A 24383-nucleotide genomic window follows, 5' to 3' on the forward strand; every position below is an offset into this window, starting at 1 on the left:
AAACTAGCCCTGTACATTTCTTGGTGCATGAGCTGAAATCTACAGCTTTTTGGGGGGTGATGGGGCATTCTGCTGGTTTACTGTCAAGAGGCTGGGTTTTTTTGTCCTTTGGGGTTTTGTTTTTTTGGAGTTCGGCAAGGGCAAACTTTAAAATTGTATTCTGCTTGGCAATGTGTAGGATGGGAGAAGGATATCCTAACCTTTTGTCATGATCATATGCAGGAAAATAATGAAAGTTGACTAGAGCCCACTTTTTAAAATTTTAATCGAGTACTTCATTTTTGTAGCTGCTGCTTCTGAAAGGAGAAAAGTTTAAAAGAATGTCAATATTTTTAGGAGAATTGAATAAACCTGTTGCAAGAGGCTTCTCTTGAAACAAATGAAACAAATCCTGATTAACCTGGTTAATAAAATTGTCTTGGTCTCTATGGTGCTTTTGAAACGCATTGAGAGGACAATGTTATATTACTGAGTTCTCTCTCATCTACCACAAGCACCATTGCTATAATGTTAAGATTTTGTAAAATGGTGAAGAATGCTTGGGAAAATTTTGGGGGGGGGTGGGGGATGTGTAATTTTTCCTTGATTTTTCACAATAGTTGTATTCCTGGAAAATTCAGTATATTTTAAAACCAAGTAGGAAATACTTTATACATAGAATGGAGTTGAGTTCGGGCTCAGTAAATTATAGACAGTTTTCCTCCAGGTGAATGTCCACGCAGGACATTCAAAGGTTATTCGTGTTGGAGACCACTGTTGGGCATGACTATCCTCCTAGTTCTTGGAAGGTTACTAGCATTTGCAAGGTCCCTATTTGCTAAATATAAATGCTACCTCCCCATTCATTGTAACTAGCAAAACTGTCTCCTTGGATTTCTAAATCACCGTGGAGGGGCAGTATTGAGAATTCCTGATGTGAATTAGAAGTCCTTAGATTGTTCTCAGTGATCAGTCACTGTGTTATCTTAAGCTGTCTGTCTCCCTTTCTCTGTCTCTCTCTCCTCTGCTTTCTGTATTGGCATCATTATTGGATAGCTCTCCCTGTTTAAAATGAAAGGTGGCTGGTGGTAGCTCCAAGTTTTCAAGAACATTAGAGCATTCATCCCAGAGGGTATATCCCTCTTTTGGCTCTCAGGAAGGGCACCTGGTTCAGCTTGGGTTTTGTGTCCACACTTACAGTGGGTGCAGTTATTATTCCTGTGAATTTTTTTAAGTTAAGGATTCATACCCCCCCATATGAGTATCTCTAGTTGTTTGCAGTATAAATCATTGAATCATCCATCTGACCTGAAATGTTACCTTTATATATATATACATTTTCATACTCACCTGTCTCTAGATTGTCTTTTATGGTTTACTGATCTTTATTTTTGTGTTCCTATACCTTACTGATTTAGTTTTGGTGAAGTCCAGTTCATTATTGTCCTTCTCCAAAAATGCCCTGATGCTTTTTACCCTTCCAAGTGGATTTTAGATGAAATTTGTCAGTCTGTGCCCCCTCTCTTATCCCATTGGGATTTTGATTGGATATGCATGGGAAGGCAGCTATGCTCACCACTATACCACCAATGCTGACACATTGGATTTATTTATTAACTTGGGGGCATTTATCACTTTTTATAATATTGAAACTTCTCATCTAAGTCCACAGCTCATGTCTCAATTTATTTGGTTCCTTCGTGAGGTTATTCAGCAAAAAGTTTTATAGTTTAATTTGCCTTTTTAACTGATTATTGCTGGAAAGTTCTTTGTCACCCATACCCTTGCTATTTAATTGAATTCTCTTATTAGCTCGAATAGGTTTTCACATTATTCCCTTGAGTATCCTAGCTTAGCAGTTGTATCATCTGCAGATAATTGTGTTTTTTTCCCTGTTTATGCCTCATTATTTTTTATCTGTTACATTGACTATATTATCACAACAAAGTTGTTTAATAGTAGGCATCTTTGTCTTCTTTCTGACTTCAGTGGGAATGCATGTTTCTTTGTTGAGCATGTTTACCTCTGGTTCCTCAGATACACACTGTCAGATTAAGAAAGGTTTACTTTATTCCTAATTTATTAGGGGCTTTTAATTAGTAGTGATTTTTTTTTAAGATTCTATTTATTTATTTGAGAGAGAGAGAGGTCACAGGTAGGCAGAGAGAAAGGGGGAAGCAGGCTCCCCACTGAGCTGAGAGACACGGGCCTCAATCCCAGGACCCTGAGATCATGACCGGAGCCGAAGGCAGAGGCCCAACCCACTGAGCCACCCAGGCCCCCTAGGAATGAGTAGTGATTTTATCATATGCCCTTTGTAGTCCTATCAGAATGATTTTATAGTTTTCTCCTTTAAGCAGTTAATGAATTTTCTTCCTTTTTTTTTTTTAAGGTCACTTTTTAAAAAAAGTTTATTTATGTGACATAGAACTCAAGCAGGGGATGCGGCAGGGGGAGGAGAAGCAGTGCTCCCCACTGGGCAGGGAATGCCAGATATCCCCTAGAATCATGACCTGAGCTGAAGGCAGACGCTTAACTAACTGAGCCACGCAGGTGCTCCAATTAATAGATTTTCTAATGTTGAAGCCACACTGCAAGCACTGAACAAAAACTACTTTGTCAAGAAGCATTAATCTCTTTAATACATTATTAGACTTGATTTAGTCCTAATCTTTTTCTTTGTTTGTTTTTGCATCTGTTCATAAGAGGGCTGGTAATTTTTTTGTGTTGTCTTTATCACATTTTGGTATCAGGATTATGTTAATTTGATAAAACGAACTGGGAAATCTTACTGTTTTATGCTTAGGAATAGTTTAAATAACATAGGAATTATCTATTCCTTAAAGGTTTGATAAAAGTTACCTATAATTCTGTCTGCATCTGGCATCTTTTGAGGGACCAGATCTGTTACAACTTTTGAAGTTAATTCTGGGTTTGATGGCCCAGGGTGGTGGTGTATTCATTTCTATTGCCAGCTTCTAGAATAGTGTCTGTTTTATAGTGGATACTAAATATATTTGTGTTGAATGAATGGATAATTAAAATTATGTTCCTAAGAGGTATATGGAGTAAATGCATTAGTGGTAATTATAGCTAGGAGTTTGTGCCAGGCCCTAGTCTGAGTGCATTGCGGATAGTAATTTGTTTAATCTTCTCCATAACCCTATGGAGAAGTTACTGTGAATCTCCATTTTACAGTAGAAACTGAGGCACAGAGTGGTTAGGTAAACTGCCTGAGATTATAAAACCAGTTAAATATTGCAGCCAGGATATTATACAAGTGATGATATTTGTATTTGGTAGGATTATGTATGTTTAAAAAGTACTTTAAACAAATCTAATAGTATCATATAGACTTCCCAATTTAAAAAAAAAAAAAAGAGAGAGCATTTCCCTAACTTTCTCAGAAACTTTCCTTCCAAAGCACACATACCTGTATGTGAGGGCGATCTCTCTGCAATCTGTCACCCCATTGATGCCAGGGTTGATTTAGCCGATCTGGCTGGCTAGGCTGGCGTCTCCTTCCTCCCTCATTGCTCCGTGTGCGTCCTTCCCCAAGCTGGTGCACTCGAAGAGGAGGACTTTCTCCCGATAGAGGAGGACCCTTCGTGGTCAAGGATATACAAGTAGCTGCGATCCCCTTCTAGAACCTCCAGACAAGCTCCAAATCACACATACCAATATGATAGGAAGTAGTACTTGTGAGTTTTTAGTTCACTTTCTTTTTTCCTTTCCTTCATGTGAATGGAACACAACATGCCTTTTTTGGTCATGTTATTGTTCCTGCTTAGCAGGTCTAACCTGTTTCTTCTACATGATTGTTACTCCTTTACATTAGTTGTCATTGTATGTCACCCAGTGGTTTTTTGTTGTTGTTTTTTAAGATTTTATTTATTTAGGGATGCCTGGGTGGCTCAGTTGGTTAAGCTGCTGCCTTCGGCTCAGGTCATGATCCCAGCGTCCTGGGATCGAGTCCCACATCGGGCTCCTTGTTCTGTGGGGAGCCTGCTTCTCCCTCTGCCTCTGCCTGCCACTCTGTCTGCCTGTGCTCTCTCTCTCTCTCTCTGACAAATAAATAAATAAAATCTTAAAAAAAAATTTTATTTATTTATTTGTGAGAGAGAGTGAGGACACGAGCAGGGTAAGTGGCAGGCAGAGGAAGACGCAGACTCCCCACTGAGCAAGGAGCCTGGTGCAGGACTCCATCCCAGGACTCTGGGATCATGACCTAAGCTGAAGACAGACCCTTAACCAACTGAGCCACCCAGGCATTCCCTCACCCAGTGTTTGGAAAGTACATTACAATTGCATATTTTATAGATTTCTTTTTGATTAGATTTTAGCTTGGTTTCTTCCTAATGGGATAGTTTGTTCTGTTGATTTGAGAAGGAGTTTAATGTTTTATTCTGCTCATCAGGTTTTCAACTGGTGATTTCCGTGGGCTACATTGCAGGCTCCTCCTGTTCAGTCCACTGATTCCACTGTAGACAGAGTACTTCATCATTTAAAAAAATCAGATGTCAGAGATTAATTAGCCTTCATGGGATTATTAATGTGTTCCTTACACCAGTTTAAGGAGTTACCCTGAAATGAGATCTGTTTTCTTTGGCTTTTTCAATGACATGAGTGAAACCTCTTTGCAAATGTAAAGATAGGTAAGTCTCACATTGTTAATTCATTTTGCAAATACTTGTGAGAGTGTCTAAAGTATGTCTTCTAATCTGCAGCTTTCAAATGATAGTTTATCCAGGTATAATTGGGTCCTGAGTAGACTAGCTCATCCTGTCTAACCTTAAATGAATCTGACCTGTGCCAGAAGACTAATTTATTAATTTGTAGCTGCGGGTATTCTGTTTCAGTGATTGGAAAACTCATTTCTGCTTGTTAGCATAATGCTGTCTTTGAATTTTCCAGATAACAAGAAATCAAAAGTGGGCACCTGGGTGGCTCAGTGGACTAAGCCTCTGCCTTCAGCTCAGGTCATGATTCAGGGTCCTGGGATTGAGCCCTGCATCGGGCTCTCTGCTCAGCAGGGAGCCTGCTTCTCCCTCTCTCTCTCTCTCTCTCTCTCTCTCTCTCTCCCTGCCTGCCTCTCGGTCTACTGGTGACCTCTCTGTCAAATAAATAAATAAAATCTTAAAAAAAAAAAAGCTATTATGGTTGCTTGGTGTGTATAGAATAAACAAAGGAGATTGCACAGTCTTTAGGAGAAATTTCATTCAGGTTGTGACAAGTCTAAGGAATTACTCATATTTTACCCTAAAGAAATTTTTTTAGGATGGCGAAATATTTATATTTGTCAGTGCTTTTTCCTTGTCTCTGTTAGATCAACACTTAACACAGTCATACTTTCTAGACTTCTTAGAGGTTACTACTCATTACTTTGCACTTATTACATTAAGACCTGTCTTTATTTTAGTTTGTTATACTCCTTTAACATTTTTTATTGTTACATTTTAGCCTGGTTTTTTGATCAGCTGTCTCTGAATCACTTTGTAGGGCAGGTTACTACTAAGGTTTGCTTCCTTAAAAGTATGTTCCCCTGAGGGAGATTCTGAGACCATAGTATTCTGACCACTGATCACTGTTCATATTTTGAGAATTGACTTTTTTGGTTATTTAAATATATTGGGGGTTTTTTGTTTGTTTTTTGTATTAAAAAGGCAGCATTACCCAGTTATACCCTGGTGCATAATCTTGTGGAACTTTTTAAATATTACATCTATATCTATATAATTGAAATGGGAATCATACTGTACCTACATTATCATCCCCCTTTTTTATCTTAATAGATTAGATAGGTCTTTCACTGTATTTCTGGGCCCCATCTTTGGGTCTTTTAATTAACTCAACAGACATTTGTATATTACTTTGCCAGGTATTATTCCACGTATTAACTATACAGTAGTGAACGAAACAGTCAAAAGTTGATTGCCCTTGTGGAGCTTGATAAGGGGAAAGTCAGACAAGCAAAATAAGTTGAATCAGTAGGCTGTTAAGCAGTAGTAAACGCTATGGGGAAAAAAGGCAGAGTAGGGAGTGTGGGAGAAGTGAAGTTTCAAAAAGTATAGTCAGCTAAGGCCTTACTGAGAAGACATTTGAATAGACATAAATGTAGTGAGGGAATGAGCTAGGAATGTGCCAACAAGAAGAGGCCAGTCAGGGGCGCCTGGGTGGCTCAGTGGGTTAAGCCTCTGCCTTCGGCTCTGGTCATGATCCCAGCGTTCTGGGATCGAGCCCCACATTGGGCTCTCTGCTCAGCAGGGAGCCTGCTTCCCCCCCCCCCACCCCGCCCCCTTTGCCTGCCTCTCTACCTACTTGTGATTGCTCTCTGTCAAATAAATAAATAAAATCTTAAAAAAAAAAAGAAGATGCCAGTTAGAGCAGAGTAAGTGAGGGGGAATAGTAGGAGATAAGGTCACAGAGAAGGTGGCTGGGTGTGGTGATGGGGAAGAGAGTATTACATAATGCAGAGCATGGTAGACTAGGGTTTTTGGTCTCATTGCAGTGGAAACCCAATGGACAGTTTAGGGCAGAGAAATGACATAGTTTCACTTCAGTCTTAAAATGATCATTCTAACTGCTATTTTGAGAATAGAATGGGGGGCTGCAAGGAGTACAGGGGCAAGGGCAGAAGCAGAGAGACCATTTAATAGGCTATTGCATTAATCTAAGCTAGAGATGCCAGTGGCTTAGTTGAGGGTAGTGAGAAATGTTTGGATTCTACATATAGTTGATAGTGGGCATAATAGTATTTGGTGGCAGATTGGATATAAGGTGTAAAGAGTTGCAGATAATAAAAAAAAAGAGTTAAGGATGTACTAAGGTTTTTTTGCCTGAGCAGCTTGAAAAATGGAATCACCATCAGCTGAAATGGGGAACACTAGGAGGAACAGATATGGGGGAGAAGATTCAAGAGTTCACTTTGGGACGCAATAAGTTTGATGTGCTTATTATGCATTCAGGCGGTCATGTTGAGTAGGCAGAGGTCTTGGGTGGCGATAAGATTTGGAAATATGGCTTGTATGTAAAACTGGGTGATATTGCCAAGAGTCAAAATTAAGAAGAAAAGCTCAGAGAATTGAGCTGTAGGCCCTGACTGATTAGAAGTTTGGAAGATAAAGAGGGATAAACAGAGAAGACAGGACAACCAAGGAACAAAGAGGAAAACCTAGAATACAGTTCTGGAGACTGGATGAAGATTGTTATATATATATATGGTCTTAGCATATGTCTTCCCCGCCAGACTGTGTGGATTCATTTTTCTCTTCTTTGGGTTAAATACACATGCCATCCTTTCACCCAGCCTTATTTTAGCTACCTATTACTTTAACAAAACAAGATTTCATGTTTTTAACAATAAGAAGATTCATTGTAAGTATCAGCTGAAGATAATGTCCTCACAATAACTCTTACACTTAGAGTCCACCCTGAGCAGACTCTGCAGGGATGTGGGACCAGCATCTGACTTCCAGGGAGTAAGCAGCCAAGAGAGGGGAATCTGCAGCTAGCTCATGATCTGAGGCGTCCCTTGCAACTCTAAGTATTTTTGTAGGGTCAGCTTCAGAACCAGGATTTAGGCTCTTTCTCAAAGTTAAGTACTGCCATTACTTACTGGTTAGTTCAAGCATGTGATAATTTGCTCTCCTAGTTATTATTATTAGCAAGCAAGGAGGGTATATTATTTATTACTGTGTAACAGATTACCCTGGAATTTAGGTGCATCCAGCAACAGACACTGATTTTCTCACAGTTTCTGAGGGCCAAAAATTTGGGAGCAGCTTAGCTAGGTGGTTCTGGTAAAGGTTTTCATGAGGTTATAATCAAAATGTCAGCTGTGACTGCAGGCATCCGAACACTCAACTGGGGCTGGAGGATCTACTTTCAAGATACGTCACTCCCATGGCTGTTGGCAGGAGGCCTTAATTCCTTACCATGTGGACCTCGGCAAAGGGCTCCTTTAGTGTCCCCATAACATGACAGCTGGTTTCCCGAGAGTAAGTGATCTGAGAAAGGAAAAGGAAAGAAATCATAATGCCTTTTATATCCTGATCTTGGAAGCCAAACACTGTCATTTTGGCCATATTTTATTTGTAGGAAGTGAATCACTAGGTCCAGCCCACATCCAAGGGGAGAAGAATTAAACTCCACTTCTTGAAGGGAGGAGTATTAAATAATCTGTAGACTTATTTTAAAACTACCACATTTCACCTTCTGGCCACAAATTACTACGGTTCTCTCATGTGCAAAATATACTCCCATCCTCCCAGCACCCACCTAAAGCCTTGCCCCTTTATAGCATCAACTTGAAATGTGGGTGGTTGATCCCAGTATGGATGAAGCTCCTTTGGTTATAGTTCCGCAAGTACAACTTCTTTTGATGTGAACACCTATAAATTAAATAAGTTTTCTGCCCCTCATGCACCCAGCATACAGTGACGGGACAGGCATGTGCTAAACAGATACAGAGATTCTTATTTAAAAAGGGAGAAAATGGGAGGCACAAAGAAGTCACTGACTCATAGCAATTCCGATTTTATCTGGATAAATGTTGGAATTTCTTGATTAGGACTTAGTTCTTATTTTGCCCAAGAATGCTACTCTATGGCTCTTGTTTCCTCCTTTGAGTCACGTGGTTTCACCCTGTGAGTTACCTTTTTTCTTTTCCATGAAAAGTAGTCCAAAATTGCAGTTGCATAGTTTTCTTACTCTGCTTCTTGCCAGTAGAATTTTGAGGGTCCAAGAAGCTTCTTTTCATTTTGTTTTGCCTCTGTACCTTTCAGTGTAACCTGGTAGCGTTTCTTTTTAAAGCTTAGGGTCTTCTGTGAATGTTACTGAAATTCCTGCCATAAACAAAAGCCACACGCACAAATCTCTTCCAGATAATCTCCTTTCTCCCTTGGGCTTCTCCTGGGATTGCTGAGGGACAGTACTTGCAGTGGATAGAATTTTACCCTCCAAAAAGATATGTTCAGGTCCTAACCCCACACAACTGTGACTGTGACTTTATTTGGCATAAGGTCTTTATAGATGTAATCAAGTTAAGGTGAGATTGTATTGGGTTAGAGTGGACCCAACTGCAATTGTTGGTATTCTTAGAGAAATTTGGACACAGAAGACACAGGAAAGAAAGTCACGTGAAGACCAAGGCAGAGATTAGAGTAATGTGTCTGCAAGTTGCTGGGAACCACCACAAACTAGAAGAAGGCCATGGAACAGATTTTCCCCCAGAGCCTCCAGAAGGAAGTAACCCTAACAACATCTTGATTTCAGACTCTGCCTTCCAAAACTTTTTGAACTGTATAGTTTGTGGGAATTTGTTATGGCAGCCCCTGGGGACTAATACAACACCTACTTAAGCTTCTTGGAAGCCCAGTTGTTTAACTGAGTAGTTCTCGAGGCTATATAGATCTTTCAGAGGTCTTAACAAAGGATTTTTATAGCTGCATTCTAGGCTTCCTTGTTAACCATTTTCTTTCAGCAGTGCCCTGAATTTGATATTCCATTGGAAGCCATTTCTTAATTTTAGTATCATTTACCATCTGGAGAGGCTGGGAATTTTCAGAGTTATTTAGTCTTGACTCCTTTTTTGCATAGGGGTGTCTGGCTGGATCGGTCGGAAGAGTATGTGCCCTTTAATCATAGGCTTGTGAGTTTGAGCCCTGTGTTGGATGTAGAAATTACTTTAAAATTTTTAAAAAATAAACTTTATTCTTTCCTTTAATTTATCCCTCTCTTCTTACATTTTAATGTAAGCAGCAAGAAGAAGCCAAGAGGTACCTTTAGCATCTGGACATCTTGTTAGCTAGACTCTTACCCAGTTCATGAGCCACAACTTCTACTTATGTGTTATGATGGGCAACTTTTGCTACTGCATAACAAGGATCCCTTAACCTCCAGTTTCCAAGACTTTTCTCACTTAAAGCTCCCACCCATAAATTTCTCAAAGGCTATCATCATACTTCTCTTTCTTCAAGGCTCTTCAAACTTTCACTGATAATCTCCTCCGAATCCTTCCAACTCTTACCCTCTGTTGGGGTCTAACTCTATTCCCATGTTTTAGGTTTTTGTTGTAACAGAACACATTTCCAGGTATCAAAATCTGAATTAGTTACCTGTTGCTGTGTAACAGATTACACTAGAGCTTAGTGGTTAAAATTAACAAGCATTAATTATCTCATAAATTCATTGGATTAGGAATTTAGGGGCAGTTTAGCTGGGTGGTTCTGGTCCAGTGTCTTACGAGCTTTTCATCAAGACATTAACTATTACTGCAATCATCTGAAGATCAACTGAGTATTACTCATACTCTGGCAAGTTTGTTCTGGCTATTGAGGAGGCTTCAGTTCCGTATCATGTAGGCCTTTACCAGACTGCTTGACATGGCACTTTTTCCAAAGGTGATTCAAGAGAGAGCACAGTGCTCTTTATGACCTAATCTAGGAAGTCACAGATTATCCTGCCATATTCTATTATTAAGAAGTAAGTCACAGTATGGTATTGGCTTAAAACAGACACTTAAATCAATGGAACAGTATAGAGAGCTTAGAAGTAAATTCAAAAGCCTAGAATATGTACAATGGGGAAAGGGTAGTTTCTTCAAACAAATGTTGGGAAAACTGGGCCACTATCTTACACCATACATAAAAATTAACTCAGATGGGATGTAAGACCTGAAACCATAAACCTTTTGGAGGGGAACATAAGTGGTTACCTCTTTGACATCTGTCTGGTAATGATTTTTTGGATCTAACTTCAAAAGTAAAGGCAACAAAAGCAAAAATAGACAAGCTAATAAGCTAAAGAGCTTCAGCACAACAAAGGAAATTGTCAACAGAATGGAAAGGCAGCCTATTGAAAAGGAGAATTTGCAAAGCTGATAAGGGGTTAATAGCCAAAATATATAAAGGACTCATACAATGCAATACCAAAAAAAAGAAAACCAGTCTGATTAAAAAAGGGATCAGAATATCTGAATAGTTGTTTTTCTGAAGAAGATACACAGATAGCCAAAACGTACATGAAAATGTGCTCAAACGGGCGCTTGGGTGGCTCAGTGGGTTAAAGCCTCTGCCTTCGGCTCGGGTCATGATCGCAGGGTCCTGGGATCGAGCCCCACATCGGGCTCTCTGCTCTATGGGAGTCTGCTTCCTCCTCTCTCTCTGCCTGCCTCTCTGCCTACTTGTGATCTCTGTCAAATAAATAAATAAATAAAATATTAAAAAAAAAAAAATGTGCTCAAGATCACCAAACAGGGAAATATAAATCAAAACCATAATGAAATGTCACTTCCCACCTGTTAGAATGGCTGTTAGCAAAAAGACAAGAAAAAACAAGTGTTGGCGAGGATGTGAAGAAAAGGAAACCCTCATGAACTGTTGGTGGAAATGTAAATTGGTGCACCCACTATGGAAAATAGTATGGAGGTTCTTAAAGAAATAAAAATAGAGCTACCATATGATCCAGCAATTCTACCTCTGGGTATTTATCTAAAGATGAAAACCTTAATACATCCCTATATGTTTGTTTCAGTATTATTTATAATAGCCAGAACATGGAGCCAACCTAAGTGTCCATTGATGGATAATGGATAAAGAAAATGTGATTTGTATAAATATACACCAAACACATAGACACACACTGGAATATTACTTGGCCAAAAAAAAAAAAGAAAGGAAAGAAAGAAAAATCTTGCCATTTGCAACAACATGGATGGACCTCGAGGCTGTTGGGATAAGTGAAATATGTCAGATGGAGAAGGACAAGTATCCTACGATCTCACTTACATGTGGAATCTTAATTAAAAAAAAAAGCTTATTGATGAAGAGAACAGATTGGTGATTGCCAGAGGTAGGGGGTAGGGTGTGAACAAAATAGAAGGGGACCAAAGGTACAAATTTCTAGTTACAGAATAAATAGTGGGGATGTAATGTATAGCATGGTGACTATATCATCAGGGAAATGCAAATCAAAACCATAAAATTATTATAGTTCATTATAGTTAATTATAGGTAACTACAGTATTATAGTTAATATATTACATATTTACAAGTTGCTAAGAACGTAGATCTTAAAAGTTGTAATCACAAGAAAAAAATTTTGTAACTGTGTTTGGTGATGCATGTTAACTAGTCTTATTCTGGTGGTCATTTATAATATATAAGAACATCAAATGATTATATTGTACACCTGAAACTAATACAATGTTCATGTGAATTTTACCTTAATAACAAGAAGTAAGTAAGTCCAGCCTACACTCATAGGAGGATCATAAAATAATTGTGTACATTTTTTTGTGGACATATTTTAAAATACATAGTCTAGTTAGCTTTAGGAATAGGTAGAGTCTAATATTGGCTATTGCCATTGTTACATCAATTGGCCTAATAAAGTGGGAACGAGGGGGTTAAAATTATGTATCATGTCAGTTATGTCTCAGTAAAGCTAGAGAAAAAAAGTGCATATCGTTCACAAAACAAGAGATTTAGGAGAAAGATTTCTTGTCTTTTTCTTTTGCCCACTATTGCTTTGGGTAACAAAGATCAACTCCCTAATATAAAGGACTGGGTAAATATCATCCTTAGTGTTCAGAATGACAAGTTTCAGGTGTGTGTATGTTTGAGTTTGTTTGTGTTATAGGCAATTGAAACACCTTTTGAGGGCTGATATAGCATGTTGATAAATGTTGGTAAAGTGGGATTATTCTCAAAAAATTTTTTTTACAGGGCTCTTTGAATAATACCTTACACAGAAACCCAGTGTGGGGACGCCTGGGTGGCTCAGTTGGTTGGAGTACTGCTTTCGGCTCAGGTCATGATCCCGGAGTCCCGGGATCGAGTCCCGCATGGGGCTCCCAGCTCCACGGGGAATCTGCTTCTCCCTCTGACCTTCTCCTCGCTCATGCTCTCTCTCACTGCCTCTCTTTCAAATAAATAAATAAGGGGCGCCTGGGTGGCTCAGTGGGTTAAAGCCTCTGCCTTCGGCTCAGGTCATGATCCCAGGGTCCTGGGACCAAGCCCCGCATCGGACTCTCTGCTCAGTGGGGAGCCTGCTTCCTCCTCTCTCTCTGCCTGCCTCTCTGCCTACTTGTGATCTCTGTCTGTCAAATAAATAAATAAATAAATAAATAAATTAAATAGAAACACAAGGGAAAAGTTCATTTAAATAAATAAATAAATAAGAAAGAAAGAAAGAAAGAAAGAAAGAAAGAAAGAAACCCAGTGTGTAAAGCATATAAAAATGGAACTACTGTTGTTACAGGATGGGCCAGATCCCACTGATTTAGCATCCCTTTCAGCCTTGCTGCCAGGGATTCAAGGAACATCATTTGAAAACTACACCATGTAATCAGTCCCTTTCAAGCCTAATTCACAAAAAATCTATTAATACATAAGATGGTAGAGCTCATCAAGATAGCCATAACAGCAGAATAGCCCTTTACCACTTTACCAGTTAGGAGACTGATTTCTGGTGTTATCTACTATATAATGGTCAGTGAAAACCCATCGTGGTTTGGAGAAGTAGTCAGTGATTGGTCAGCCATTGATATCTGTAGAATACTTTCATTAGTCTGTTGTCTCACCTAATTGTTTTTTCCTTCAACAGAATAATACAACAGATCTTTACAGGATTCTTTGCAAATTCTGCAATTCCTGGATCCTCACATCCTTTTTCCTGGTAAGTAACTAAATGCCCTGTGCCTTACTTCTCTGGAGTAGCAGCAGCGTTTTAGGTATCTGTACCATTGTGAGAGAGAGCAAGGGCTGCACAGGTGAGTATATAAAGATTTGATTGGCATACTGTTAGATTGCCTTTATTTGCTGAGCCCAAACTTAAATCAGAACTTATTTTTTATTTTTCAGTCTCCTGAGGGCCATCCTGGTCCCCCAGGATGTCCAGGCACTGGATGTGTTGGTTTTGGTTCATATTCTGGCCTGAGAGTTGTGTTGAGAGGGGAATGAGACAGTCCCCGCCAGGCCTGGTATCTGGACTTTGCAAGTTTCTTTTCTAGCTCATATGGGAAGATTTTATTCCTTAAGAATTTCTGTAATTAGGGGTGCCTGGGTGGCTCAGTGGGTTGAAGCCTCTGCCTTCGGCTCGGGTCGTGGTCCCGGGGTCCTGGGATCGAGCCCCGCATCGGGCTCTCTGCTCAGTGGGGAGCCTGCTTCCTCCTCTCTCTCTCTGCCTGCCTCTCTGCCTACTTGTGGTCTCTGTCTGTCAAATAAATAAATAAAAAAAAAATCTTAAAAAAAAAAAAAAATTAATGCAAGGTATTAGGGTGAAGAGAGAGCGTAGGCTTTTCCTCTTTATATAAAAAAAAAAAAAAAAAAAAAAAAAAAAAAAAAAAAGAATTTCTGTAATTAAAAACATGTCGCTTAACTTCCTTTTCTCAAAGTAAGAAGGTTTGTCAGTATCAGACTGACACCTAAGTACGATATGAGTTAAGATGGAATTTCCTCTTGTCTGGACAATTACGTGCTCCTTCTGACTCTGCCCCAGAAGGCTCCTTTGCTCAGAGGGACCTCAGTCCTTCCACACAGTTACCCTATTTTCCAGCTGCTCATTTCTTTTAACATGTTCCAGCCAAAGAGTCTGGGCATCTGTCATCCAGGGTAGTGCACCGGCAGCTCCAGAAAGAGGTGCTGCCAAGTTCCTTTTGTAATTGCTCTAAGTTGTGATTCAGAGAGACTGCTGTGGCTGTTACTCGACTTGAAAGCTCCTCATTGTCAAGCAGCCTCTTTGAATGAAGGAAGTCTACTATAGATTTTGGCCAGTCACAAAGGGAAAACTCTCTTTAAAAAGCAGCTCCATTTATGTTTACTGTAAGTGGGCACAGAGAAGACAAACTTTTCTTAGCCAGTAGGCAATGAGTTACTCTTTTTGCTTTGGTGTGTCATGTGGTATTTCAGGTAGCTTCACATTTTATGTTCTATTCGGTTAAATAAAAATTCCTTACTTAAGAGAGTAAGAGACTACTTCCGGATAATCTGTTTGACCTTAAAAATATTGAGAAATTCTTTGCCTATTGATTTTAGAGAACTAGTGACTTTCCAGCTCTGAGGGAGAGCAGGATCTGCCAGTATTTTCTGTGGTGTAAGGCAGAGACTGGTGACTCCATCTAATGCTGTCTGTCTCATCTCATGTATAGGAGCGGGATGCTGCACTCCAACCCTGGGGACTATGCCTGGGGTCAGACAGGGCTTGATGCCATTGTAACCCAGGTGAGGAGCTGCCTTTTGAGGGTGTCTGTTCAGTGTGTCTCATGGTTCCACAGGCTTCCTGCTTTCCTTCTGCTACTTTCTGAAATGGCAGTCACTCTGCTTTCCCTAATATTTTGAGCTTGTGGGTTTCCATTTTACTGAAGGGATAAATGGTTTATGGATTTAGTTTAGCACCCATGTACCTTCTAGGTGCTAGGGACTTTTTGGAAGATGGCTTTACCTCCATAGGAAGAAAAGACTTCTCCTATAACAGTATTTTGTATTTTTGGCCTCTTGTTCAGTCCTATGAGTATTCTATAAACAAGTGCTTCACAAAAAAGGAGGGTCTCCTCACATGTTGAAGCAGGGATTTCTGCTAGATGGAGCAAAATAGGGGAAGGAAGCAGAGAAAAAGGTATTCCCATGCCATGTATAATTGCTCCCACTTATTTATGTTTATTTTAATTTAATTGGGTTTTCATTTCCCTTATGAATTGCTGAGGATAGAAAGCATGTCATTTATATCCAAATCTTCTCGTAAGTAGTAATTTACCTATTTCTTGGCTTACTTTATGCTACTTTCCATACTCCCACCCTTTTTTTCTTCCAGCAGAATGAAATTTTTAGACCAGTTAAGTAGTACTTTTTGTTCAGTTATAGTTTTATTCCAGACATCACAACCCTTATGCTGCCTCTGAAGTTGCTTTATGCCCAGAGGTGGACCTTGCAATGACAGTTTTATCTATAGACTTACACTATTGTCACTCTGAAATTGTAAAGGAATTATGAGTGTTCTTGCAGCAGGAAAGAGGAAACCCAAGCCTCTCAGAGCCTTGCAGAAATAAGAGCAACTAACATTTCTTATATATGCACTGTTTATTCTCAGCTGGAGCAGCTCCCTCTCCGGGGATAATGGGATATCTGCCACTTCTTTTTCTTTTTCCTTTTTTGTAGCTTTTGGGACAACTGGAGAACACAGGGCCTCCCCCAGCTGACAAGGAAAAGATCACATCTCTTCCAACAGTGACAGTAACTCAGGAACAAGTTGGTAGGTTCAGTTCTATACTTACTCTGTCAACTTCTGATTCAAAATTCCAGCACCTTCCTCTTCTAAGGATCTTCAGGTGAAGCTATAGCATTCCTAAAATTCCTACCTGGTGTCATATATTTAAGATGTCTACCTTTTCATTAGGGTTAGTCATGTTGATGCAGAATTGGACAAACCTTTTTTTTAATTATAAAGAGAAAGAAAGTCTAAGTTAGGACAGTTGGTGATGTTGCACAGTTTTTAATAGAGAAGAGGGAGCTCCAGGGAAAGACTATTTGGTGAAGGGTTATATATGTTTGTTTGTTTTGAGGTAGGCTCCCTGCCCAATGTGGGGCTTGAACTCATGACCCTGAGATCAAGAGTTGCATACTGTACTGACTGAGCCAGCCAGACACCCCCTGATTTCAATATAGTTGGAAATCATTATGACAAAGGACAATTCAGAAAGTTACAGACTTTATCTTATGTTTTTAGTAAATGCAAATCTGTACGACTTTAATCTTACGGGAACAAGGGAGTTTTCTGTTTTTACATTTGGAATGTTCCCTTTTGCTTATTATTATTATTTTTTAATAAGCAGGTGTACAGTGTGTGCTCAGGGTAGAAGTAGAGCCCATGCTTTGATGTTTTGTGGAGTCATTGGTATGTAGATTCCCTGGGACCCAGGAGCAGGGCCTACAAATGTTGAAGGCTGAGAATTTCTTTTATGAGCCAGTAAGTATTTCCTCAGCAGCCTGCCATCTCCTTTTTCTAGGTGCTGTGCAGGAGACAAAAGAGGTACAAGATAAGCCTTGATTTCTCAAAGAGCTTAGCAAGGAAACCAAGACTCAACTGAATTATTAGAAAATAGTATAAAAATTAGTATTGAGCAGATGATACAGAGAAAGAGAAAAAATGAGGGGCTGGGAATTTGTTTCCTATTTACTTGCCTGATACAGTTAGGTACTTTAGACACAGATCTTATTTTTAAGCACTGAAGGAATTTAGTGACAAGGAACATTATTTTGAACTAAGCAGTTCTTTCCCCACAAATTCCAGATTAAGTTAGAGAAGATTTTGAAGACAGGATGGGCCATCTTAGAGAGGTTATTTTGCTCAAGGAAAAATATGAACCAATGTGAGAATGTCAACGTGGACATAGTGTCTCAATCAGATATAAGGAGAGTCACCTTATTAGCCCTGAAATAGAATCTGGTTTGGGGTTAGTGGGAGGCGTGACTGGTTAGGAAGGGAGGGGCCTTGTTTGTGTAGACCTTGAAACTGGCAGAGTAGTTAGGGCTGGATATTTTAGATAGGAGGCAGGTTTCATAGCTCCCCAAGTGGAGGATTGAAGAACTTTAGGTGGTCTTTAGGGACGATTAGTTTAGAGGTAGTGTCTCAAATAGATTGGAAGGCAAAGAAGGCAGAAGCAGGGATTTAAGGGGCTGCTGCCGCATGTTGGGGGTGCAGGTAATAGTGGCAGTGCTGACAGACAGGGAAGGGTAGACTCGACGGTTTTGAAGAAAAGCTTTCCTCACTGATTGCATAATAGGATAAAGAAGGGGAAAAGGTCAAACAAAGAGTACAGAAGGTTTTGCAGCTTGGGAACCACAGAGCTGGTGCTGCCATCTGGCAGGGGTGGGAGAATTGTGAGCAGGCCCCCGTTGGGGTATGGAAGTGATGTGATATTTTTAATTTTAAACGTGTTGATTCTGAGGTATCAGCTGGGAATTCAAGTAAAGATGAGCTGGGTATTGCTGTGAAGCTAGTATTAGGGAAAAGTAGCTGGTTGCAAAGCTTAGGTAAATTTGGAGGGTTGAAAGCTAGGGTCGAGGATACTACCTGGGGGGTTGTTCCAATAGACCAGACATAAGAAATAATAGCTAGAATTGAGGTGAAGGTGTTAGGGAATAGTGGAGAGGGAGGAGTAAATCTATTAAATGGTAGTCTCACTCCAGATCCTTGACTGCTGCCATGGGCACGTCGCACACCCTGGCCACTGGAGAGAGAGACTAACTGGTATGGTTAGCCAGACTTGGGAAACTCTGACTCCGCTGCCTGGTACTCCCAATTTAGTTTGCTGCTATTCCTCACAAAGTGTTTCTTGTCTCTGGACTTGTAACCTGAGCTTTCCTTGGGCTTTGCAGTTCTGCGGCACCACCTCCTGGTCCAGCTTTTTTTTTTTTTTTTAAGATTTTATTTATTTGACAGAGAGAGAGAGATCACAAGTAGGTGGAGAGGCAGGCAGAGAGAGAGAGAGAGAGAGAGGAGGAAGCAAGCTCCCCACTGAGCAGAGAGCCCGATACGGGGCTCGATCCCAGGACCCTGGGATCACGACCTGAGCCGAAGGCAGAGGCTTTAACCCACTGAGCCACCCAGGTGCCCCCCTGGTCCAGCTTTTAATTAACAAATTGTACAGAGGGCTTTAGCATAGCCACACTGAAAGAGGATGCAAAGTATGGAAAATAGCAGGGTAAAAGTGGCTTGAGATACTGACTAAGTAGACACTTTTTTTTCCCTAAGTAGACACTTGAGTCACTTTACTAAGTAGAAACTGCTAGAAGTCTATCACACGTCTGGGAAGATGTTTTTCCTGTTTCACTTAACAAATAGTCTAAGCCTGGGGATATTTTTTTCCAAGTCTTGACATTGAAAAGTGGACCTTAATAATTTCTGTGCAGACCTTACCTAAGCCCATTCATGTCCCTGTCTACTATCACGTCCTCCTCCATTTTGAAATAAAATTCCTGCTTCCTACCTTCTCCACCTAGGATGCACTTTGTATCTTTTCTTTATGCATTCCTTTGGTTAAAGACTGGGCTAGTTTTTTCTTCTTTCCTTTTGCTCACTTACTTTAGAATGCATTTCTTCCTCCAACAGATATGGGTTTAGAGTGTCCAGTGTGCAAAGAAGATTACACAGTTGAAGAGGAAGTCCGACAGTTACCCTGCAACCACTTCTTCCACAGCAGTTGTATTGTACCATGGTTAGAACTGGTGAGTATAGACAGCTGTCGTGTGTGATGGGCCGTCTCTGCCAGTCCCATCTCTTCGTGGGGGCGGGGTGGTGGTGGTTTGGAGTTCATAGAGAACCAAGCAGAGCAGATATTAGTCCCTGGCTAATTCCTGCTGGTGCCATTACCATTTTTTTAGATCACTTCTCTGACCAGTAGTTACCAAACCACAGCCTACAGGTCTTGGGCCTGCCACCTGTTTTTGTAAATGAACTTTTGTTGGAACATAGCTATGCTTATTTGTTGACAGTTGTCTATGGCTACTTTTGTGCTGTGTCAGCAGAGTTGAGTGGGTGCGACATAGGTGGTATAGCCTGTGAAGTCTAAAATATTTACTATCAGTCCCTTCACAGAAAGTCCCTGACCCCTACTCTAGGCCATCTCAGGCCACTTTCTTTCTCTCTCTCTCTCTTTTTTTTTTTTTTTAAAGATTTTATTTATTTGAGAGAGAGAGAGCATAACATGTGGAGGGGGGATTTTGGGAGGGGAGAGGGAGAAGCAGACTCCCCACTGAGCAGGGAGCCCGACACAGGGCTCAATCCCAGGACCCTGAGATCATGACCTGAGCTGAAGGCAGATGCTTAACTGACTGAGCCATCCAGGTGCTCCCAGGTCACTGTTTCTGGTTAGTTCTGTTTGGTGATGTGTGGTAGCTGTTGTTAAGTTGCTGGCCTAGAATTCTCTCTGGCATTTCTGTTTAAATTCTGTTTGGAAGATGTCCTGGTGTTATACCTTCGAGCCCAGCATGCACTGTGTGAGAATACATGCCCTTTCTGTTTTTCTAACTGCCAGCTCTCAAGATTTCTTAAGTGTTTAGCACTTCCAGCTTCTCAGGTCATGCTATTTACTAGGAATTTTACTATTTACTATTTACATGGTATCTTTCTGTTTCAGCATGACACATGTCCTGTATGTAGGAAGAGCTTAAATGGTGAGGACTCTACTCGGCAAACCCAGAGCTCTGAGGCCTCTGCAAGCAACAGATATAGCAATGACAGCCAGCTACACGACCGATGGACTTTCTGAAGCTAAAGCCTGCATCTGAGCCAGGGCTGTGGTAGTCTTCTTATCACAGCTGTCAATTGTATCAAAACAAAAAAATAGTAGGTGGATTTAGGAATCGCATAAGAAACCCCAACCCATAATATTAATGCAGTGAGTGTTTTTCTTCTCTAAATTTAAAGTTAGTATCTGCAGATGGAATTGCATCTACAACCAAATGCCTCTTATTCCTGAATTCAGAGTGATACTTTTTTAAGTGTAAAACTTGATTATGTGGGTTTCCCCGCCAGAATAGAATCACTTTACCTTAAAGTCTAGCTAGGGTCCCACTATCTGTCACGTTCTCCTGTAGTGGATGTTTCCACCTCCTTCTCTAACCTCTCCCCTATCATTAGTATATTTTATAGTACATGCAGTGGAACCACAGCCCTAAAGTCCACTGATACAAAGACTTCCTGTTTTAATTGTACAAAAGCATCTACTCTTGGCCACAGAAGCCACAAAGCAAGAACAGATTAATTCAGGAATCTGAGACTAATGATTTTGTTTTGTTTTGAATCCTCAGAAAATCAAAGAAAAATTACAGTGGAGAGGAGAAAATGGCTGATCATTGTACTCTTTGATTTTCTCATTTTAATTTTTAAAGACTACTTCACAAGGTGCAGTTTCTGCAGAAGCCAACATGACATATCTTAGGAATCTTACATTGGTGGGAATCTGATTCTGGTTCCCTTTTGAAAATGGGTTGGGCAGCATATAGGCACAGAAGAAAAGGTATTTGAAATCTTTGGTTCTGAGGTTCCTTTAATAACCCCCAACTCATTGTTTACTGCCTTTTGTCATGGGGACCGTAAGATAATTTCCCTCAGAAATAGAATTATTTCATTACTGCTTTGACAGCCAATTCACTGTTTTTAGTAATTCATTGGCGTTCAGGAATTGAGATTTCACATTGTCTCATTTTAATTTTTTAAGCCCTTTTATCATCTCTGAAATCTTTCTGTTCTGCTTGATTCTGGTTGTACTTGGAATCAAACTGATTATTGTGATCATGCCCAAAACAGCTTGGCCTTGGAGAGGTGGGCCTTCTATTTTCAGCCTAACAATGTCTCATTGCACATGCACATGCTCTTTGAAGCATTTAAGTGTTTAAAGTTGAATAAATGAAGAAGATCAAGAATGTTGTTGGAACTTCAGAGTCTCAAAAGGAAATGATGGGGGCATGTAACCACTGTTAACTCACCATAGAGGGTGACGGGGGCTCCATTTATCTGGTCACATCAGTCCTTCACAGTTTGGAATGATTCGAACAGGAAGGCCACTCTTTGGTGAGTGTCTTTCTTGGCTCGGAGTCTTTCTTCAGTTTTTGCTATCATACACTGGTTTTGGGGTAAAGGAAGGGGGTTAGGGATATCTTTGTACTTTGGTAGAGGATAAAGAAGTAGGGGAGGGAAGAGAGACAGTGGGAGAGTGGCTTGCTGAATTAACAGCCTGCCTGTAGAATTGTGACCGTAAGGTCTGATTCATGTTGGGCCCAGGGAACAAAAGATGTTTTCTCCTCTGCCTCTCATGTAATACCTCTGCAGAGATCATTTCTTTGGAGAATGTGAGCTATTTACTATGGGTATCAGTGTGTATCCTGAAACTACAGATTGGTTTGAGGGTGGAGGGAAGCTTGGGGGGAGGGGTGAGAGGTATATTCTGAATATTTAATTGCCACTACATAGATGGAGAAAGGCCATGCTGAAGTTGGAGCACATCTCAGTTTTCAAGTAGAATAGTGTCCACTTTCTCAGAAAAATTATGATAGCCAGAAATTATTGTCTCTCTGTTAGAGTCTAGAGATGCCAGGACAAACGATTGTATTTTTACTACAACTAGAAAACTAGAGAACCAGAAAGGATCTGAGTAGCTCACAAAGGGTCAGAAACAAAGTATTGGATTAGGGAGTTACTTTTTCAATACACAGAATAGTGTCAGTCTCAGTTATCTGAAATTTTGATAACTTTCTTTGCTCTGATAGAGGCCATGAGGCTCCTTTTGCTATTTCCTGTATCCTTTCCACTTCATGATTCTGTAATATTTCTTCCTAGGAGCTATCTTGGAGTTTAAGGTTAATTTAGGTTAAGGAGTGTACTAGGGTTCTCCAGAGAAACAGAATCAGCAAGGCAGTAAAAGGTGTTTGTGTGTCTGTGTCTGTAAAGAGATTTATTATAAGGAATTATCTTGTGTGATTATAGAGACTAAGAAGTTTTAAGAGCTTCAGTCACCCAGCCAGTTGATCTTACGGTGTAGTTGTAATCTGATTCCAAAGGCTTGAGCACTAGGAGAGCCAGTGGTATAAATTCCAATCCAAAAGCTGGTGGAAGTTTTGAGACCAAAGAAAAGCCAGTTTGTTTGTTTTTTAAAAACATTTTATTTATCTGAGAGAGAGCAAGAGAGCAGAGAGATTGGGAGAAGCAGACTCCCTGCTGAGCAGGGAGACCGGAGCAGGGCTTGATCCCAGGACCCCGAGATCATGACCTGAGCCAAAGGCATGTAGTTAACTAACTGAGCCACCCAGGTGTGCTGAAAAGCCAGTGTTTTAGTTTGAGTCCAAAGGCAGGAAAAGATAAATGTCCTAACTCAAATAGGCAAGGGGACTTCTCTCTTGCTATTGGAGTGTCAGACATTGTGTTCTAGTTGGGCCTTTAATTGATTGGATGAGGCCCACTGACATTGAGGAGAGCAGTCCACTCTAATTAGTCTACCAATTCAGATGTTAATATTACCAGACATACCCTCACAGACACATCCAGAATAATCTGTGACCAAATATTTAGGTACTCCTTGGTCTGGTGAAATTGACATAAAATTAACCATCATAGGAGGGAAAGTAGAAATGCACAAAGGGAGACAAAGCATGAGACTCTTAATCATAGGAACAAAATGAGGGTTGCTGGAAGGGAAGGGGGTTGAGGGATGGGGTAACTGGGTGATTGACGTTGAGGAGGGTATGTGTTGCAATGAGCACTAGGTATTATATAGACTGATGAATCACAGACCTGTACCCCTGAAACAAATAATACACTATATGTTAATTAATTGAATTTAATAAAAAATAAAGAAATGCACACAACAGAGTGATGCCCATCCCACTTAAGTTTTGCCAGATAAACAGTGTGTCTCTATGAGAAATGTCTGCTTTGATTAGAGACCTCAGTAATAGGGTTAAAAAGTAGAAGAAATATATATACGTCAAGGGCCAATTTGCTGTGTGCAACGTACCAATTTTTTTTTCCTTAACCTAAATTAACCTGGAAGTCTGAGATGCCTCCCATTCTAGGAAGAAACATTGCAGATTCATTGATCTAATACCGGAACATGGCTTGGGTTAAGAGTTAGTTTTTAGGAATGTCTTGCTCTTAAATGTTTCAAACAGTTTTGGATATAGTGCCCAAGGCAGAGGGCTGCATAACCCGGACTTACAGAACTTCATTCCTATACAGTTGGAAGGTTTACAGACTCAGGAATCTGGAGCCTTAATAGGAGTCAAAGGAGAGATGATTTAATTCTTCCTGATTGTCAGAATAGGAAACAATTGCATTTTCTGATCTTTAACCCTTATACTTGAGGCCTTTATGTTCATATTAAATGGCCTGTGGATTCCATGCAGAGCTAAACAGATTGTTTTCTTTCTTTCTTTCTTTCTTTCTTTCTTTCTTTCTTTCTTTCTTTCTTTTTTTTAGAGAAAGAGAGCGTGTTCACACAGTGGGGGGGGGGGTGCAGAGCAAGAGGGAAAAAGAGCATGCAGTGTGGAGCCCAGTGTGGGGCTGATTTCACAACCCCAAGATCAAGATCATGACCTGAGCCAGTTAAGAGTCAGAGGCTTAACTGACTGAGCCACCCAGGCACCCCAACAGATTGTTTCCTTGTTCATGAATGCCTTTTCTTCTTTATCTTCCCTTTGTCCACTATAGTTTGAAAATAGAGGGGTGCCAGGGTGGTTCAGATGGTTAAGTGTTTGCCTTTGGCTCAGTTCGTCTTCAGGTCCAGGGATTGAGCCTCACATTGGGCTCCTGGCTCAGCAGAGTCTGTTTCTCCCTCTGCCTCTGCCCCTGCTTGTGCTCTCTCTGTCCCTCAAATGAATAAATAAAATCTTTTAAAAAACATTTTTTTTTTA

General features: G+C 40.3%; 1 protein-coding gene across 2 annotated transcripts in view; it reads left to right on the forward strand.

Annotated features, from left to right (window-relative positions):
- The window catches only part of RNF115 (ring finger protein 115), a 72549-nt gene extending 51148 nt beyond the window's left edge, over positions 1-21401 (forward strand). For both annotated transcript variants that reach the window (XM_047727618.1, XM_047727619.1), the window contains 5 exons: positions 13585-13656; positions 15128-15200; positions 16134-16227; positions 19087-19202; positions 20114-21401. In XM_047727618.1, coding sequence (XP_047583574.1) covers positions 13585-13656; positions 15128-15200; positions 16134-16227; positions 19087-19202; positions 20114-20245 — 487 coding nt within the window. In that variant the 3' untranslated portion in view covers positions 20246-21401. The remainder of the gene's footprint in view (positions 1-13584; positions 13657-15127; positions 15201-16133; positions 16228-19086; positions 19203-20113) is intronic.
- The last annotated feature ends 2982 nt before the right edge of the window (positions 21402-24383 follow it).

The sequence above is a fragment of the Lutra lutra genome, chromosome 4 (assembly GCF_902655055.1).
Source record: "Lutra lutra chromosome 4, mLutLut1.2, whole genome shotgun sequence".
NCBI classification, from domain to species: Eukaryota; Metazoa; Chordata; class Mammalia; order Carnivora; family Mustelidae; genus Lutra; species Lutra lutra.